At 40.0% G+C, this 21,108-nt stretch overlaps 1 protein-coding gene across 1 annotated transcript in view; it reads left to right on the top strand.

Moving 5' to 3' along the window:
- The window catches only part of RASSF3 (Ras association domain family member 3), a 71,620-nt gene extending 51,351 nt beyond the window's left edge, over window positions 1–20,269 (top strand). The window contains exons 2-5 of the mRNA XM_077807754.1: window positions 11,340–11,447; window positions 15,392–15,659; window positions 17,909–18,024; window positions 20,120–20,269. Coding sequence (XP_077663880.1) covers window positions 11,340–11,447; window positions 15,392–15,659; window positions 17,909–18,024; window positions 20,120–20,269 — 642 coding nt within the window. The remainder of the gene's footprint in view (window positions 1–11,339; window positions 11,448–15,391; window positions 15,660–17,908; window positions 18,025–20,119) is intronic.
- Window positions 20,270–21,108: the final 839 nt, after the last annotated feature.

The following is a 21,108-nucleotide window of genomic DNA, read 5'->3' as shown; positions in this document are numbered from 1 at the left end:
TCAGAGGACTCTGTCTTTTAAATGCTACTGTTTTATATTAAAGCTATGGCCTGCTTGCACTGGGGAAACTACCTACTGAGTCCAATACCATTTCATGGGAGTTGTAGTGTTAGACAAGGCTTCAGAGACCAGAAACATTTTCAATGTGTGATTTTAAATTTGCTTTAAAACAAGTCTAATCAAAACAGTAACTTTAAAAAAAAACATTTTGTCTGGCAGAACCTGGTCTACCTTCTAACTCTCCCGGTTCTAATACCAAATCTGGTGTTAGAGCCAAGGTGTAGGGAATTCTTTTTTAACCTGGTCCTTGTAGACATAGTCTGTATCTAGGTGGAATAAAGAATTAATGAGTTAATCTTTCAACTACTCCAACCCAGGTTCAGATTCTGGGTTTGATTACAGGTGAAATGGAATTTGATCTCATCCTAATACTCTGTTGGTGCAAATTGTAAAACTCCAGCTCAGCCAGTGGCTCCTTACCCCCTAGGGAATTCTAGACTATGAGTGTTGGGATGGATTTTTAGTTTTCCTTCTGAATCCGCTGTGCTTATGGGTATTAACCGAGCCCCTGACATTATTTAGTGCTGTTAATAACTGAATAGTTCAATTTTGTCAGTGCTTAACCGTCTTTCAAGATCCACTGATTAGCTTTACACTGTATCTCAGGGTATGTCTACACTGCACAGTTGTCGCCAAAACTTGTGTCTTTTGTGGGTACTTAAAGTAGTGTAGTGTAGTATAGACAAGCCCCCATATAAGCTTGTTTGTTAAGTACTGTTACACCATATAACCTTATCAGTTAAAATCCAGACCTATTGAGTAGGGTGAGGAGAGGGTGCTAATCCATTTCACTACATTAAACCACTTGTATTTGGATAGCCAAATGTCTAACTTACACTTTTCCTGTGCAGGGTATTTGACAGTGGCTGATTATTTTCTGTTCTTGCAGGTTTATAAATCTAGTTTGATTAAAATCTGTGCAAGACCTAAACAGCTGTGAAATGTTAATTCAAAAACCATACAATGTATTACTTTAAAAATGTGTCAGAATGGCCTGTAACCTGCTATGCATTTTGATAGAAAATCTAGGGCCACGGCTTCAAATGCTATTCTTCATACAGTTTAGTTTTGGACTCTAAACAAATAACTGCTGTTTAACAATTGGCACGCAACCCAGTTTTAAAGTACAGCCATATAGGGTATGACAGAATTTGTGCTAAGGGGTTTTCAGAGTGAGGTCATGATAAACTTAAATGAAACTTGAGCTGCTGCTGTACTGTCACTAGCAAATACAATTAATCTTTCTAACAAATACACTCATATGGTGAAATGAATACTGTATTTATATTGCCTCTGGTTTGTGGAGAGGAATATTTAAAGGAGTAAACTGTAAGGATTTTTTGGCTTGTTCTGTGCTTCTTAAAATATACAACTAATTTAAACATTTTAGGAATTTGTTCTGCTAGCAGGTTGTCACAGTTCAGGTTATGTCTTAGTTTTCCCTATGACAGGGCTTTGACAATATGCCGGTAAACACACAAACTGGTGGTTTTTCTCTTTTTAAATAATGTAAAGTAACAAATACTCTCTAGAATGTCTGTACATTTTTTAAAGCATTTCTGAAAGAATAAAAAAAAGTTACACCTCTGCTTAGCAATATAATCCCACAAAATCCTGAATTTGAGTATTTAATGATGTGAGTCTCTTACCTTTTTTCAGAACCCTTTCATAGTGGCCAAACAGCACAAACACCTGAAGTGTTGCAGTGTTAACAGGCTGTGGTGTAGAATGCTTTTGAAATCATATGGTCTTCTAAAACTACTATTCAGCATAAGAGGAGGCATCTCTGCCCAGCAAAATGATGGGTTTACATAAACTGCTTTCTATTCCTAGGGCAATGGAATAGGAGGCAGAGACCACAAGCAGCACTGACTGCAAAAAGAAAACTCAATCGGTAGAGTCAGTTACCTCCACCCCATCATCTTTCTCCTTCCCAAGAAATGTCTCCTTCCCAACTCCAGAAAGTGCCCTCTGTGGATCATAGATAGATCATGGGCTTGGGCATGAGTAGATCTTGGAACTGCTTTGCTCACAGTTCTTCGGCTAACACCTCTAGTCTCTTCTGTCTCCTCCCTGTCTCTGGTTTGGAGGTTGTATCTGTCAATTAACAGATAGATACAGCCGGTCTCTCCACCTGATGATCCACAGATGGGTTGCCAAATGAAGTCTGAGGGCATTTTCTGAGGACAGCGTGGCATTTCTTGGGTAGGGGAAAGGTGGTGTTGAGTTCCTTTGTTTCCCAGGAACACTAGTGTATGGAGGAAACAACATATTTACTTTAAAAGTAATTCAAGTCAGTGATTTTTAAATTTTATACATCTCTCTGGTGGTGGTAGAATGTGCATTCATTTTATTTAAGCTGGCCGTTCATTTTATTGAGGTCCGTTCATAAGAAATCAGGATATGTTTTTACCCCTCGTTCCTCTTCCCCTTCCCCAGAAAAAAAGCCCCCAACAAACACTGACTTTTCCATGTTCATCCTGGTACTAATAAAAAGAAAAGGAGTACTTTTGGCACCTTAAAGACTAACCAATTTATTTGAACATAAGCTTTCGTGAGCTACAGCTCACTTCATCGGATGCATACTGTGGAAAGTACAGAAGATCTTTTTATGCACACAAACCATGAAAAAATAGGCGTTTACCACTACAAAAGGTTTTCTTCCCCCCCCCCCCCCAAACTCTCCTGCTGGTAATAGCTTATCTAAAGTGATCACTCTCCTTGGGAAAGAAAACCTTTTGTAGTGGTAAATACCCATTTTTTCATGGTTTGTGTGTATAAAAACATCTTCTGTACTTTCCACAGTATGCATCCGATGAAGTGAGTTGTAGCTCACGAAAGCTTATGCTCAAATAAATTGGTTAGTCTCTAAGGTGCCACAAGTACTCCTTTTCTTTTTGCGAATACAGACTAACACGGCTGTTACTCTGAAACCTGGTACTAATGAAGTCCCTTTTCTAATGGAGACGTGCTGTAGTTAGTAGGTATTAAGTTTGTTTATTTTTCATTGTATTCTTCACAGGTATACATGTCTTGGTCTCTGGTGTGGAAGAGTGGATGGATTTTATACTCATAGGTTAAACTTTAACCCCTCTATCTTGAACCACGTGTTCAAGGTCACCAGTTATAGCGTAATCCAAGATCATGGAGTCTTCATGATATGACAGGATCAAGTGTTGCTTTGTGTTTGGGGTGAGCGTGGGTCTGAGGACAGGAGGGGGTAGAGTGCTGGCATTGTTTAAAAGTTGGCTTTAGCTCCCAAGGCTATTTGGTTCTTTGAATTTCTTAAGAAAATACTTTATTCCCTTTTTGGCTCAAGTACAGTTTCCCTCCATTATGTCTCCCTTCTTCTATCAAGCCTTTGTGATGTGTTCTGTTTAGTGGAGCTTGCTTTTCCTATATTAGAGCTATCACTTAAGGTCACTGCTTCACTGGAAAAGTTGGTTTCCCTTGTGGATGCAAGTAGAAAAGTAGAATTCTGTTTAGAATGTGATCTAGAACTCATTAGATCAAGTCCTGAATTGTTGGGTTTTTTTTCAAATTTAGTGTGAGGGTGTCTAGCTGTTTGGGTATAGCAACAAGATGCTCACCTAAGACCAAAGCTTGGACTTCATGTGACACAGATGGGGAGGGGGTTGGAATCACATTTTGTTCTGCAGCTCACTTGAACAGTTACTTGCATGATGTTAATACTATTCATGTGCACTTGTATCACGTTAGCATCTAGAGGCTGAATCCCCACTCTGGCACTTTGAGTGCAGAAGGTGGGGGCCTGCAAAGATTTTAAAAATTAATACTTGCCACTTCAGGCTTGTATTGCACTCCCAAGGTTACAGTTTTTCTCTGACCTTGGCTTGGTAAACACTGCCACCACCCAAATGCCAAAGACCCCCTTGAACTCAGGAAGGAACACTTGGGAATTCCTCCCTGTGGGGTACCCTTGAGCCCTTTCACCCTCCTCCATGGAAGAGCTAAGAAAGAAAACAAAGGAAAATAGCAGTTGCCACCAACTAATTAAACAACATATGCACAAACCTCTTAAGACACCAAAAATCCAATTCTGTTCTTAAAAAAGTACCTTTTATTAAAAACAAGAAGGAAGAAAATTCATCTGGAACTGAGGCTTTTTCTAGGTTTTTAAAGGAGCAATTCCAAAAATTAAGCACCCAAAATAGCTTTTTGGGGGGGTTCAGCTTAAAGGTTACAATCAAACAAAAGGATCTGGGGTTAGCACAGAGGAGATCCGCAAGCCAAAATAAAGAAATAAACCTGATCGCGTCTGTCTAAACATTCCCTGTCCCAGTGATTCCTTCTAGGTATGAAAGATAATTTTTCATAACTGGTTCAAACCTTGCACAGCATTCCTGTTTATAGCATTGCTGCTTTGTGTCCCTGCAGCCCAGAGAGAACAACGGAGAGACAAAGAGAAAGCTTTTTTCCCATTTTAAAAAGTTTTAGCCTTCCCATTGGCTCTTTTGGTCAGGTGCTCTTTTGGTCAGGTTTTTCTTTACCTTGGGACTTTTTAACCCTTTGCAGGTAAAGCAAGCAGCCACCAAGAGGTACTTTACAGCTAACTGGCTGGCTGGGTGTCCATAAAAGAGGGAAAAAGGAAGTGTTATTTTCCCCGTTTTGTAGATAGGGAACTGAAGCATGGAGAGGTGGTGACTTGTGAAAGGTCATGCAGGAAGTCTGTGAGAGAGCTGGGAACTGAACCCAGTTCTCCGGTATCTTAATCACAGCCCAGCTGTTCTCCCTGATGGAAACAAATGCACACTCGTCCCCCATCTCCTGCCTGCTACTATTGCTTAGAAACTTGTGTTTGAGACTCAAAGGAGTTCTTATACTTAGTTTGAAGGTTTGTTGCCAAATTTAATGGAAGTTCTGGGCACCAGAGATGTGTGCTTATTTCATAGACTACTGAAAATATTTCTTGAATTTCATAGCAAATTAACAGCTTGCCCTGGGCTGAGAGGCTGGTGGTGTGTATCTGAAGAAATTATACATAGGCTCCCTAGAATTGCACTGGATATTGTTTTTATCACCATTCATAATTGCCCTCAAGACGAGAAAACAACAAATGTGAGGCACAGGAATGGAAACAGGCCCAGAACACTGAGCAGCAAAACACATTTTCTCAGTTGACCTGGGAGCAGCAGATGATGATGACATGGCCTGCAGCTGTTAATGAGAACTTCATTCCCATGTTCTGGCATGCAGTTGGTGACAGTATGATGCCACACCTCATATAGTTCCCGTGTTTTGGTCAAAATACAATTATACAAAAATACTGTAAGACTAACCCGCTCAGCATAATGGCCCTGTCTAGCATTGGGTGAAGAAGAGCTTATGGCCTCTGCCAGGATGGCTTGACATGGTTGTGTTTCACTTCTGCGCTCATGACACATACTGTGAGTGGGACAGACCATTGGACGCAATCACTGGGACTAACTACTGAAGCAACTATTTGCAAAATCTGTATTAACTGATGAAAATATGAAATTTATATAGATCTGTTCCCATGATGTATGCTGTGTTAGATGCACAGTATGCATATATCACTTGTACCTGTGTAATACATGAAATGTATTGTGAGGTATGCGTCTGATACTATTTGTACACTTGTAATGCACCTGCTCCAAGGAGCTGTGCCAGAACTTACAGAACAGGTGCTCAGGTCACAGACAAAGCAACAGTTGGGAGTAGTACTCTTATCTATTTGGGGATTAACTGAACCGGTTTACGCAAACCGGTCTGTCCTCTCACTGGCCAGCGAGAACTGTTGCAGGAACAAATGGAGTGAGACTTGCTTAGCTGCAACACATAATCTGCAATAGTTTTTTCCCTCCAGTTAGTGTAGCTAAAGCAATAGAGGAGGAATGAGTTCCTTGCCAGCACTCCCAGTCTCAGAAAGAATGTTTGTCATAGTATCAGCCACATAGTCATTGCAGAGAAGAGTTTACTGGCCTCTTGATCATGTCCCCCATAATCCATGTGAACAGCATGGTACTTAGTTGCTTCCATTGTTAATTTTCTGTACATGCTATGTTGGATGCATACCAGGTTTCCAAACTGTAATGGATATTTATTTCCTTATATGTCAGTGGAGTTGTACTGATGTAACTGAAAACGGACTTACGTTGAATCAAAGTATAATAGGCAGAGGACCCTTTCTGTAAGGTAAAGCAGGATTCTCAGCCTGTGGGTTGTGACCCAAAATTGCATCGAAAGGTTACGGGGCTGGCTGGACTCAGCTCCTTGCTCTGGGCTTCATGACCTGGTGCATGGGGTCACAGCACTGCTCCAGGTTTGGCCTCACTGCTGCTCTGTCATGATGATGGGGGGGGTGCATCTGGGCCAAATTTCAGGGACCAGTATTGCGATCCCAGAGGTTGCAGTGCCCAGATCAGGGAGCCAAGCCCAGCTAGCCCGTGGGACAGCAGCCAGGAGGGGGTGTCATTTTCTCCAGTAAGTACTGGCCCCTGATGTATCCCCCGCTTTGCAGCTGAGCAGCACCTGTGGGGGAGCATCGGCTCTGGGGCAATCTCAGGAAGTCTCTGGATTGCAACAGGCCATCAGGGTTTACAGATGGGTCAGCTGAGAACCCCTGAAGTAAAGAATACAGAAGGCAAGGAGAGGATTGTGGGAAGCTGAAGAAAATGTTTAGCAGCTCTCACCAAATACTTCTTTTCCTTGATCTTAGCCTGGGCACACTGGCCAAAAGAAGATGACTTCTGCTACTGTAGCTTTGTCTAGCCAAACTTTGGATCAGAGACCATGATAAAGATTAATTATGTACTGCAGGTGATTTGGCTCTGTGGGTATTGGGAAGAAATGACATGGTATCTTACCAGCAGATGTTGGATGTTTGAATTAAATATAACTAAAGATCAAAATCCACGGGTGCGACAGATATCCAGGAGTAGATAGATGTGTTAACACTTAGCTGGAGATTCCTAATCAGAATGACTGACTCCTTGATCACAGTAGACTTGATTGCACTAGCATTCCTTACAACTTTCATGTGGTATTTCTTCATTTGTTGCCTCTCAGTTGCAGTTGTGCAGGATTTTCCCCCTCTCTTGTATAACCTTTGCTGATTAGACAATTTGTGGTGTTAGGTTGCTTGTAAAGGAATTTTTTTGTTGGTTTGAAGTGCATCCCTCACTATACAAACAGTTGCAGTGTTTGAGCTCTGGTTATGTAATTTGTTATCATTTGAATCTAATGCTTTTTATGCTTCAAGTTCCCAGACCTGGGTTTCCTGGGATAATGGACTTGAAGTGGAGACATAACTTTTTTTGGCTGAAAATAAAATATTTTCCACAGTTTCATCACTTTCTTTGCTGTTAACTGACCTGAAACTAACATAGGCTGCAGAACACTGATTGAAGTAAATTGGGAGTCTTTCCATTGAATTTAAGGGGAGTTGGATCATGCTCATAGAGACCTCAAAGTTCAGATCCTTATTGCTTTGCTGTTTTTTCCCCGACACCACTTTTTTTGTATATAATTTGCAGTTTGGGATTAATCTGCATACTATTTATATGCTCCATTAACAGTTCAGATGCACATGGTGGCAAACTCAATGATTACTTTATATTTCTCACTGTTATGTAATGATGCATCTTATGCCTTTCCATAAGGCCCTGCGTACTCTCCAGCAAGCTGGACTAAAATCTGCGCAAGACTCCCTGGTTTTCTGTGGTACTTTGGTGAAAGAAACTGGAATTTCTGAGGCATGTTCAAAATAGAGGGTCTTATTGAATTAAATATATGAGTGAGTAATTTCACCACTACAATATTCATTGCTATTTTCATATGAAAGTCTTGTTCTTCTCTAAATAAAACACACAATCTAAAATGGCTTAATGGGCTTTCCTATTCATTGTCTCATTGATTTCCATACCAAATTTGCTCAGATTGCAGGTAGACAATTTTTTTTCAGCTGTCAGCCCTGCAGACTTACCCTTTGCTGTTAAAGGCAGGTTGGGTTCTTTTCATTATCTCCACTAATAGCCGTTCTGCAGGCCAAATTATGCTCTCCATGATCTGTGTAGCCCTGTCATGGAAACAGGAAACTGGTTTTGGAACCAGATAAATGGGTTGAGGCTTTTGACACTGGGAAAAGGCAGATTAATCTTTTCTTTCCCTCCTGTTCCCTGTTGTTTTCTCCTCCGGACAGTAGTTGTGGATGGTGATACAAGCTTCCCCACCACAGCAATCCTTGACACTGGTCAGCTCCCTCCTTCCCCATCCATGACTGCATGCAACAAAAATGGGCAAACACATTAGCTAGAACAGGGGTGGGCAAACTTTTTGGCCCGAGGGCCACATCTGGATATGGAAATTGTATGGCAGGCTATGAATGCACACAAAATTGGGGGTTGGGGTGTGGGAGTGGGTGAGGGCTCCAGTTGGGGGTGTAGGCTCTGGAATGGGGCCAGAAATGAGGAGTTCAGGGTGTGGGAGGAGACTCCGAGCTGGGACAGGAGGTTGGGGTGGGAGGGGGAGGGCTCCAGCTGTGGGCGTGGGCTCTGGGGTGGGACTGAGGGGTTGGGGGTGCAGGAGGGTGCTCCGGGCTGGGACTGAGGAGTTTGGAGGGCGGGAGAGGGATTGGGGTGGGACAGCGGGGGGGGGGGTCAGAGGTGCAGGTTCTGGGGGGCGCTTACCTCAAGCAATTCCTAGAAGAAGCAGCATGTCCTCTCTCCAGCTCCTAAACGGAGGCGCAGCCAGGCGGCTCTCCGTGCTGTTCCATCCACAGGTGCCACCTCTGCAGCTCCCATTGGCTGTGGGGTTCCTGGCCAATGGGAGTTGCGGGGGTGGCACTTGGGGCAGGGTTAGCGTCCAGAGCCCCCTGACTGCCCCTGTGTGTAGAAGTTGGAGAGGGGACATGCTGCTGCATCCGGGAGCCATGCAGAGCGGGGCAAGCCCCAGACTCGGCTCCCTGGCTGGAGCGGGGCAAGCCCCAGACCCTGCTCCCCAGGGGGAGCTCAATGGCAGGAGTAAAATGTCTGGAGGGCCGGATGCAGGCCCCGGGCCATAGTTTGCCCACCCCTGAGTAGAAGTATCTGCTAAACAATCAGCAGTAAAATAATTATACATTTTGATTTTCAAATGGCATTATTAGGGTTCAGAATTTCCACTATCGAGATGAATGGGGCGGTTCAGACCTCTCAAAGCTAATGTTTCAGGCTGTCTGCCCCTCAGGAATATGGATCGGAATCAGTGCCCATTTGGAAGAACATGTTCACAACTATAAAGGCTAAAAACTTCTAAAATTTAAGTTTAGATTCTTGAGCACAATTCTGTGGCAGGTGCTTGCTCCATAAATTCTGTGGCCAAATAATTACAGAATACACTGTTCCCTACTTATAACATATCTTTTGTAATGGGATTAAAATTGAGGGTGCAGTAGTTGCCTCAAAATATTGTTTTTAAATTTAAAACAAAAAACATAATGTTTGGAATGCTGGTGTTTTCAGATTCTTATTATTTGCTACACATGTGATATCTCTACAATCTTTTATATTTAATAATTTCTAAACATTAAAATTGCTCCAACAAATTTGTTCTGATTTTAAAGAAAAAATTACTTATTTTTTAGTTTTAGCACAAAGTTTTAACCCTTCGCAAAACTAGAGAAGCCCCTAAAGGAGTAAGGGAATAAAAAGCATTATATTAGAGTGCTAAGTATTACTGTACTTACCGCTCTCTGGGAACAGGTTACAGGAGGGGAAAAAATGATGATCAAGATTCTTAATTTCTCTAGTGAGAGGGGGGAGTCTTGATTCTGAAAACTTCCCAGGTGGTTTGGTCCTGCTTGTAGTGGAGTTAATCACTGTGCCAGAATATTGTAACTTCAGGATAAAAATGCTGTAATTAAGGAACTAATGGCATTCTTCTCATAAAAGCTGTAATGTTCATATCTAAGGTAGGTGGTATCCTTATTTTACAAAGGGGGAAACTAGGGCAGAAAGTGTCTTATCCAAGACCCCAAAGGAAGTTAGTGTTTGAGCCAGGATCAGAGTTTGGGAGTTCCTTGTTTCCAATCCTTTGCTCAGACCACATCTCTTTTTTAGCTGTAGGGAGGATGGCGGAGGCATGTCTCTTTATTCATGTATATAGTAAAAAATCAAAGAATCTAAAACTCTCAGCTTTGTATAAGCTTTCTGGCAGGCAAAAATGTATAGCTCTGCATCACACAATGTTGTCACAGGGTTCAGTTCTGGCAAACTGAAATGCCTGCCAGCTGTGCTGGGAAGTCTCAAAGAGATTATGTTCTAGGAGTGGCTTTTGAGGTCAGGAAAATCCTTTTCTTAGGCCAAACTCCTCCAGGGTCCATTTGGATGGGTAGTCTAAAATACTGACCCTGGACCATTGTGCACATGGTGCATGAGTATTCCTGTGTTCAGAGGTACCCAGATGTTTCCAAGTCAATGTACTCCTCTCCTAAGAGAGGTCTAAAATCTTTAAAGTTGAGAGCTGAATCAGTTTCATACTATATATGGTGTTTGTGCAAGTGATAGAAATCTGAGTGTATTTATAACACTGGTTTGCCGCAGTAATGTGGACTGGGAACAAATGCTTTTTTGGATAATAGCCAGTGCTTAAGATTGATTTTACATGCCCCTGTAAAATCAGTATATAGCTTGTAAAAGACAACTGTTGAAAAAGTGATAGGGGCTTCTTAAAAAAACAAAAACAAAAAACCACTTGAATTTGGAGAAACAATATATGCCTAGAAGCATACTTGTGATGTGTCATATAAGCAGGATGATAGACTATTATAAGTTGATAAATGCTTTCACCTTTGGAATGCTGAGATGCCCATATTCTAATACTTATAAATTCTTGCTTTTACTTATTTATCAGGTACTGGATTTCTTATATATTTTTCTGCTTTGTGCAGAGAGTTTCTTTTAATTACATATGCCTTAAATGTAATACTGTACAAATGTTGTGATTGGAAAATATTACTAGCATTGAAATGAAAAAATCTAAGCATGAAATGAGTTGAGCTGTTTTGCATACTACTCATAAATATTTGAACAAAAATAGTTGGCAAAAAATGACACACGTGTTTTTGGGTGTGTCAGTTTAACTGTTTATGATCCGCACAGCAGCTTTTTTGACATACCTCATTGCTAGAACTTTGTATTACTACATGGATAACTGCTGTATATGGAGCCTGTATAAGGTAATGATTGATTGCACTGTTTGCTCATAGCCTAGAACGTAAATGAACTGTTGTTGTTTTTTCTGCATTTGTTTTGTTCTAGGATGTTCAGAAAGAGAGAGAGACCCACACGTATCTCAGTAAAGAAGAAATTAAAGAGAAGATTCAAAACTATAATTCATCTGTTACTGACAAATTAAAGATGACTTTGGTAAGAGTCACGTAGAACTGCTGTAGTTTATAATTGAATAGCTGAGTGTAACTCATATAGTGCATTATTTGTCACTTTGTCTTTAGCATTTTTCGTGTGAAACTATGGCATAATGACTTTGTAGTGTACTACAGGAGACGGGCCGTTTTTTAGCCCTGAAATGTATGTAAGCCACTTTCACCCCTCAGATGTTTGGGGTTAAGGGATAATAAGGGTAGAAACCACAAACCTATACATGGTATTGTGAAAAGTTAACAGGTTTAAAATACTCTCAACTGTCAATAAATAAATGGATTCCTTCCGTCAGAAACCCTCAATTATACCAGTACAACCAGCACAGGGAGAATATGGCTGTTTATTTTTATCAGACTGTCTATAAGTATGTCTCCTATAAAACTACATTACCATGGCACCCAAATATGTTAAATCAAGCAAAAATAACTTTTAGTTATGACACTTTTTACATTACTTTTTACATTTCAGAAAGTTTGATTTCTGGGGATGGTTTTAAGAAGTAGGTTTTCAATGTGATAAGAATATAAATAAAATTTTTACATAATGAAGTTAAGATGCACACTGATCTTCTATAGTAGTTCTAGGATTGTCTATTAATAAAATCGACATTTACCTGGCTAAAATGTTATAACTCAATCTATATATAAACTGTCAGATCCTTTTATGTTCCATTAGATGTACTGTACATCCAAACTTAGAAGTTCTGTTACATTCTAAATTACTTTAGATATGCAAGCGTTATCTACTAAACTGATTTTTGTTATGTATTTTCATATGGTTTGGAATTAATACTTGTAAAATCATGTTGCCGAAAGTCCTGTAACACAGTAATATTTGACTAATCATTTGTTTTCAGAACTAATTATAGTAAGAAACTTTCCATGTTGGTTAGGTTAGGTTAGTCTCTAAGGTGCCACAAGTACTCCTTTTCATTTAGCCTGAGATATTCAAAGGACTAAGTCTGTTAGGCACCCAATTCCCACTGAATTGCAATAGAATTTGGGCACCTAACCCCCTTTGACAATCACAGCTTTAAGCATTGCACAGCTGTGTGTGACCTTGTGTTATGTGTGTGTGCAAAATTATATTGTAGAGCGTGCTTTTAATATAAAGTGTATGCAAATGTATCTGACATATATAATATTACAAACAGAAACTCTGTTAAAACATTATTCAGGTTGCAAAGTCTAGCGCCCAGAAGCTAGGAAATGCCAGAATTTCAGCTCTCTTGTGCATATGCATTATGCAGTCTTGAATGAGCAGGTATTCAATATTTTGTTGTCTCATTTGTCAGTGTTTGGCCCCCCAAGCCTTATTTACTGCACAGTATATTCAGAGCAGGGTTTGAACAGAATTATTAATTTCCTCACAGGCTTTTCTGTGGCACTTATCAGTATAGTATTATGTTTCACTAATATTAATGAAGGTATTTTTCACAACTCCCCCATGAGGTGAGGGACTAGTATTACCCCATTTTATAGATGAGGAACTGAGGCACAGAGAGATCACAAGTACCTACTAATTTTGGGTGCCCCATTTGAGACACCTTGAACTCGACTTTTCAGAATACTTAGTATTATTTAGCACTTCACATATTCAAAGCACAGCTTCCACTGGCTTCCATTGCAACTGTGAGAGCTTAGCACTTCTGCAAATCTGACCCCAGGGTCTCAAGTCAGACCCCTAGAAAATAAAGAACACACAATTAGTGAAAAGTTTTTGGCTTACATGACATGGCTAGCATCCCATAGGAACTCTGCAGCAGAAGCAGGAAGAGAATCCAATGCTCCAGGGCAGCATTCAACTACCTTAACCCTTGCTTCATTTACTACATTTATTCCCACAGCCAGTCCTTCAGGGGTCCTGTGGAAAAAACAGTATATGATTAGGTAATTAAAGACTGTAACATAATGCATATGCACAAGGGGGCTGATTTAAGGATGTACAGCTACTTCTGGCATTTCCTAATTTTTGAGTGCTTGACTTTGCTACCTTAATACAGTAACTCCTCACTTAACGTCCTCCTGCTTAACGTTGTTTCAAAGTTACGTCGCTACTCAATTAGGGAACGTGCCTGTTTAAAATTGTGCAATGCTCCCTTATAATGTTGTTTGGCTGCCTGCTCTGTCCACTGCTTGTAGGATTCTGTGGAAGAGCACCGACTTTACAAGGGAGCATTGCACAAGTTCATCTGCTCTGCCTCCTCCCGCTACCTCCCAGTGCTTCCACCACTGCCAAACAGCTGTTTGGCGGTGCTTAGGACTTTCCAGGGTGGGGGCAGGAGTGGGGATGCGGCGTGCTCCGGAGAGGAGGTGGCGTGGGAAGAGGTGGGCCTGGAGTGGAGCAGGGACGGGAAGAGGCGGGTCTTGAGTATCCCCCGGCAAAGTCAGCGCCTGTTCTTCTCCAGGGAAGCTGCCGCTGCTGCTGCAATGGTGCTTCCTAGCGTCCTTGCCTGCAGCGGGCTGTGCCTGTGTGAGGTAAGCCAGGGACACTTCCCAACCACAGTACAGTACTGTACAGTATATAAAGCCATTTGTCTGCCCCAAAAAAATTTCCTTGGAACCTAACTTCCCACACTTACATTAAATCTTATGCAGAAATTGGATTAGTTTAACGTTGTTTCACTTAAAGTTGCATTTTTCAGGAACGTAACTACAACATTAAGTGTGTGTGTTCCTAGGTTTTTTTAAAAAAGCAAACAGAAAAAACAAATTCCACCATGTTGACATGGGTCATTAGCATGGTTGGAACGTTTAGATACACACACCCACGCACCCACCCCTGCTACTTGAGATAATGGAGTAACTGCTAGCAGTAGTAGGATGTCATCCTCTGTGGACCAGCATGCAGAGCAGGGGGGAAGGGAGAACAGATGGATGTGCTTTCCCAGTGGGTTCGGCAAGTTATAAGCTACTGAAAACAGGGTCTTGTAATGGGAAATGTTGGGTAACCTTAATATTAGGTATTGCTACCAACTCTGCCTATTTTAAATTTTAAAAAGTGTGTGAATATGTTTGGGGGGGAGTTCATGACTATACTAGTTTGATAATCTCAAGATTTATTCTCTCTAGTTTAGATTTTGTTTCTTATGGAAGTATACCATAGAACAAGTCAAATAGGTGGAAGAGGGATAGGTAAAAAGGAGATGCTTCGGTTTTATTCTCCTTTCATACAAAGTCTTTCAGTGGCATTTTTTCTCAAAACTGTTAAGTTTTTTCCTTTGTGCTTTTTAAAAAAAAAGTTTATATTTAAAATTTAATGAAACCATTGAACAAGTTTTTATTTTTAAAATTTTTATAAATTTTCTAACATCTGTGTTATGAACTGTAAAGGTTAATTTGTGAAGTCACAGTTTGAATTACAAGATCTCACATGCTTCCTGACTAATATGAATAATAAATTTATAATATAAAATAACAAGCCAGTATCTTGCAAATTTATCTCAATTTTTTCCCCAGCTAACCACAGTGTGAGCTCAAAACATGGATTAATTGTTTTTATACAGTAGTGGGATCTCCACTTTGTAACCTGCTAAAGCAGAGCTCTGGCAGCTTGTTGGGAATACCAGTTCTCTCTTGGCAGTGTTTCCCCATTTCCACCATTAGTTGGTAGCCTGGTGATGCAGCTGCTTAATTTTTCTACCAAAACTGAAAATTTACCATTAGCTTTCATACGATTATTTGCTTGATGCCTATCTAGATCTCTTAGAATTCAACTGTAATTCCAAAAACTAAAGTAAATTTTGTGGCAGCCATGGAGGAATAAGGGAATGTGTCTGGCTCTTATAAAAATTATTTGCCTCATGTATTATGACAGCACATTTTAAAGAGTGCACTGCAATCTGTACTTTATTGCTATTGATGCTGTCATAATAAATAGGTCACTATTTATTAATTTTATAAAATGTTGTGCTTGTCTTCCTGCTGCAGAACTCAAATGGGACTTACACTGGCTTCATCAAAGTTCAGATGGAACTATGCAGACCTATTACTATACAGACTGCTGTGAATCCAGGAGAGCATGCTCACAATAACAACGAGACTTCATTTTACTTGCCCCCAGGCTATGTGAATAAGCTTCATATAAGCAGCATTAACACTGTTCGTGAAGTTATTGAGGCCTTGCTCAAAAAATTTGTAGTGTTTGACAACCCTGCCAAGTTTGCACTTTATAAACGCTGTCACAAAGAAGATCAAGGTATAATTTAGATTTGTTGTCTTTTGATGTTGGAATGGGGAAAGGGTTGGGAGGCGTGTACTATAGCTATGTCTGAGATAAGCAGGATGGGAGGGAGCAGATACAGCAGAGGTGATGGTAATGATCTCATTTTATAAATGCAGGTTACAGGTTCTTATTTTGTACTCTGTGAGAGATAGTGTGTGTGGGCGATGTCTTTTCTGGTTGTGGGAGCAGGAGTGCCTTGTGATCAGATTGGCTATTTTTCAGGTATTTGGAGAGTAAGATGAGAAAGCATTATTATCTGATGAGTGAGGCCCTGGAGTTTGTTCCTTTGTAGAGCCATCTTGGTTTAGGCAATGGATGGTAAGATGTTTTGGGAATAAGGACATAAGGGGATAAGAATATATAAAGGGAACGGTATTTGTTGTTTTATAATTATACTTATGGGGAATGAGGATTTGCTGGAACGGATGATAATATGGTGGGAGTGTAAGTCTCTTGGGTAGGTGATGTGTGGGAATAGGACTTTGCAGTTTGTCTCATAGAAGGGAGTTGGGAACCACTCTGAGGTGGTTTCACTCCTATCTAGGAGGATCCAGAGAGTGATTTTGGGTGACCACTAATCTCCTCAAAGATGCTTTTCATTGCGAACGTGAGGTTGCTAAGGTGGGTAGTAGAGACATGAGTTAATGGTGGCTGCAATGTACGGGCAGTTGTAGATTTCCATCATGATGGATCCCGGTGGTGGAGTGGAATGGATTGACTCAATATCTTCTAGAAATTGGGACTTGGATAAGATGTACTTGGTAGCTGGCTGAGATTTATGACAAGACTGAGATAATGTTTAATGAATTGGAGGAAGCAAGCGGAAGAATTGGATAGTTATATGAACTTATTCTTTTAAAATACTGTTTTAGCTGAATAGCTAATGCTCCAAAAATGAATAGGCATCTATATACTGTCACCTACAGTCTACAATGTGGCTCAATGTCAAGATAGAAAATATTAATTTCTTATGTTTTTTGACTTATGCTTAGTGATATTGGAAAACAGGTAGCAGTAGAGTTTCAAAGGTAACATTCCCCTAGAATGTAACAGGTGTTTTTTTAATCTGTTAATGTGCTTGATGTGATTCTCTCCTGGGTTACAGAGTAACAGCCGTGTTAGTCTGTATTCGCAAAAAGAAAAGGAGTACTTGTGGCACCTTAGAGACTAACCAATTTATGAAGTGAGCTGTAGCTCACGAAAGCTTATGCTCAAATAAATTGGTTAGTCTCTAAGGTGCCACAAGTCCTCCTTTTCTTTCTCCTGGGTTAGTTAATCTGTACGCAGAGGAATCTCTCCTTGCACTAAATGCTGTTAAAAGCTAAGAGTGTATGTACATCAGGAAGTGCCAAATAAAAATAAAAAATAGATACTCAAGGAGCATTTTCATTTTGTCAGCTTCTTGCTCTCACACTTGGAATCCAGCTGCTTGAACTGACAATGACAGCAGCCAGCTGAAATATGACACTTCTGACCAGCAGGCATTCCATCTAGACAGGCAGTGTTGTCTTGTAGACAGTGTGCATGTCTCAAGGGGTGTGTGTGGAACCTTCACTGAAGCCTTTTCTTTAGAAGTTCTAATGGCAGTGGCTTGCCCCAGCAAGGACGGGACCTAAAATACAAAATGCCAGACGCTCAATTCTACTGCTTGTAAATAGGGCCCCCATGTCATACAGACATGGAAGTGGAGGGAAGGCCTTTGCTTCCCTTCACAAGATTGAAGCCCTGTGTTTCTCCTCCTGTCACTGAATGGGTGGGGGTGGGAAATACCTGTAGCCACATTGTGCCCTTGGACACCATACATAGAATAGTGATGTGGAAGGAAGTCAGCAAATTACCAGCTAATTTCCCAGGTTTAAAACTTTTGTTTCAGTTCTTGTTATGTGCCATTATGCTGCTGCTTTTTTGCTGTTTTCTTGTTTCTTTTGACTATGCATTAAAATAAATATGAACGTTGGCTAAGAGCCAGCTCATTCAGTTTGGAGTCTCAGTTATTGCACTCTATTATGCACAACACATTCTGCTCAGCCTTCCCAGCAACGGCTGTTTGTACAAAAATAACCCCAGCAGCGCAAAGGTTTTGTAGCAACAAGTGTATGTTTTGGGGTAGAGATTGGATTGTTTGCTTTTTAAAGATTTTGCTCCCTAGCACGCTTTCTATTAATAGTTGAAATCTTTTATTTGTAAAAGTGAATAATAATTGTAACGTTCTCCTTTTGCAGTTTATACATGCAAGCTCTCAGACAGAGAACATCCCCTCTATATGCGTTTGGTGGCAGGCCCCAGCACAGAAACACTCAGTTTTGTTCTGCGTGAACATGAAACTGGAGAGGTTATGGTAAGTTACATCAATGTTTTTTTTGTTTAGCTTCACTGATATGTTAAATACACTCATTCTCTGTCTCCCAAGTGTCTTTTCATGATGATTCATTTGAGTGTCTATGTAACTATACACAAAATTGTGAAATACTGACCAAAAGTCGCTATGCAGGTTATTTCACACATGGAATATTAAAGCAGTGAGTTCTGCTGTGCAGCTAGAAACAGGTGTTAATTTTAACACACACACCCCCCAGCTCCCCTCTTTCACATGGGGTACACCTTTCTGAACAATTTCCCTTGCGCTGAATTTTTCCATTCTTGGGCTCTGTTCAAAGCTGAATACATACTTTTGGAGGGAACACGGGGGAAGGTTAAGCAACATCTCTTAATGTTTTGAGTTCCACAATGGTGAGAGAAACTTCCCATTTTTAAAACACACACTCCCGCTCCCCCAATACTAAAAAGTTACTGAAATTTGAAATTAAATAGTACTCAAAGTACATCCCGAACCAACCAAGTTTTAAAATAACTGGTTGGATAATAAAAGTATATAATTATGATGATTGAGTATTGAAGTTAGTGTGTAAATCACTAAAAATCACTTGTGAGCATATTTGGATATCTCACATTTTTAGCAGCATTTAATCAACTCCCCCCCCTTTGTGACATCACAATGTACATTTTCCCTGCCTAACCTGGCCAGGGGGTTGGCTGGTGCTCTTAAGCTGCTACTGGAATAGTTTGCAGTACAGTGATTTGTAAATATTTCACTGGAACAAAATCTCCTCCACCCTCACCCCCAAAGCAGATCCCACTGGGAATCAATACTTGGAAATGATTAGGGTTGAGTGTATCTCTCATCACATGAATAGACCCAGTGAAGTTAGTGGAGCTGCACAAATGAGTGTAGTTACAGAGGACTGGGCCCTATGGTTCTTTTTTTTTTCCATTGTCAAGCTGAAATCACCACAGTGCAAACCAATGTGCTGCTGCCTTGTTAACCAGACAGCTCCAGCAACAGCAAAGGTTGGAATTCTTCCCTCCCAATCCTTTTACCTTAGTCAGGTGTGAAGTTCAAAGCCTACTTGGGACCATGTCAATACAAATATTATTAAGCATCAGACCATTTAAAAAAAGAGAAGAAAATGAAGTGCAAAAACTATGTCAGTGCAACATTTTTAAAGTTGCAAGTTGTAAATTAAAATAGTCAATAACCATGAAATTTAATGTAAATACAGCAACATTAACTGCTACTCTGCACATTCTGTATAGTTTATAATATATTACCATTTGTCAAAATGGTATGCTACAAGAAAAACAGGGATCGAAGTTTATACATCCGTGTAATGTGGCCAAATTGATGTTTCTGTAGGAAACTTAACTTTATATTTCCTTAACTGTGGAAATTGTGCTAACTTGGCTTTTGTACACCATATAGTAGGAGTAGTCAATTATTTTTTTGTCAAGGTCCACGTTTCTTGGCAGGGTGTAGTCTGGGTCCAGACTCCAGAAAACATAATTAAAAAAAAATAACAATAATAAGTAAATAAAAAGATTCTGGGATTAATTCAGAAGTCTCCGGCGATCTGGATTTGGCCCATGGTCTGCCTATTGATTACCCCTGCCAAATAGTAACACTATTATTAGAATGTAGATGAAATTACTTAGTTCCAATTTTCATTCATTGACTTTGTTAGGATTAAGTGGCTACCATCAAATTAAAACTCAGTCTTGTGTCTGGAAATGTATTGTATTAATGTACTAATTGTTACAGGTAATGTCTAGTAATGCTGTAAAAGAGTGTAGAGAAATGTTTTTCTGTTTTTTTCCCCCATTGTGTTTATTTTGTGGATTCGCAAACACTTCATGTGTAGTTAGATGCCCCATTGTTTCTCACAGAAGAGAGAAGAGAAACGTTTCAAAAAGAAAAAATGTTTGCAAAAACCACAGAAATTAGCAGGAGGACTTCCAGCCTAGTATGAAACTATTTTTCGCTCTTTTCTTGATGCAGAATAGATTCTGAGTTGACAGTGTCCCTTTAAAAATACAATATGAGTAACTTGTGTATTTCCTGTTCACTACATCAGGCTTTCCCATTTTTTTTCCCCCAGTGGGAAGCCTTTAGCCTTCCTGAACTGCAGAACTTCTTGCGTATACTGGACAAAGAGGAAGATGAGCAACTACAGATCTTAAAGAGGCGTTACGCAGCCTACAAAGACAAACTTGAAGAAGCCCTTGATGGAGTGTGGAAACCAGGTTAAAGTGGGGCCAAAGAACACTCAGGAAAAATGCCCTGGAGCATGCCAAACCCAACCGTACAGAACAGCAGCAAAGAGTAGTTTTCTTTATTCAGAAGACTGGTTTGTGAAGCGAGGGTTACCTGTACTTTTCTATACATTTAGACCCATAAATCAGGGCACTTAGTGTCTTGCACCCATAAGTAAGGAATTCTGCATGTTTGTACATCAACTTGCAACCCCCTATTGTGCCTTCAAGGGCTTTCCAGGTTACCTTTGTGTAAGCTCTAAATCTGTTATCTAGGATGCTAACAAATAAGAATTTTTTGACCACTTTTTATTATTTGTTTTAATATTAATGATAGCTTTAAAAGTAAGGAAGTGCAAATTGATCATTTTAAAAATTAATAAAACAACTTAGCCATGTATGATCAAAAACAGATTGGAGCATTATGTTTGAGACTAAATAGATTTGCACTACCTTTCTGTTTTCAAATATTTACTGTGTAATTTGTGAGAAAACAGTTATAGGTGGAAGGGATGTAAAACCTTTGAGGTTCTGTGAAATTGTGGAAGATTTTAAAGTAGTCTTACTGGAGAAAGTAAAGAGCAAGTTGAAAAGAAAGCAAGAGCAGAGGAAGTGACTATAACAGCTGATGGAAGATTGATGTAAAGTGGAAATACTAATATAGAAGAAGAAATGGAATTTTATTTTTCCTAGTGAGTAGTTGTAAAAGAATAAAGTTTTAGGATGTTCTAATATTATGAATAAGTTTTTAGAATTGTGTACATTCTCACTAGAATAGAAATGAGGATAATTTATACAAGTACTGGGAGGGAAGGAAGGAAGGAGGCTACATATT

Source organism: Eretmochelys imbricata, chromosome 1 (genome assembly GCF_965152235.1).
Source record: "Eretmochelys imbricata isolate rEreImb1 chromosome 1, rEreImb1.hap1, whole genome shotgun sequence".
NCBI classification, from domain to species: Eukaryota; Metazoa; Chordata; order Testudines; family Cheloniidae; genus Eretmochelys; species Eretmochelys imbricata.
Note: the sequence above shows the minus strand (reverse complement) of the source record. Positions and strands in the feature narration are given on the sequence as shown.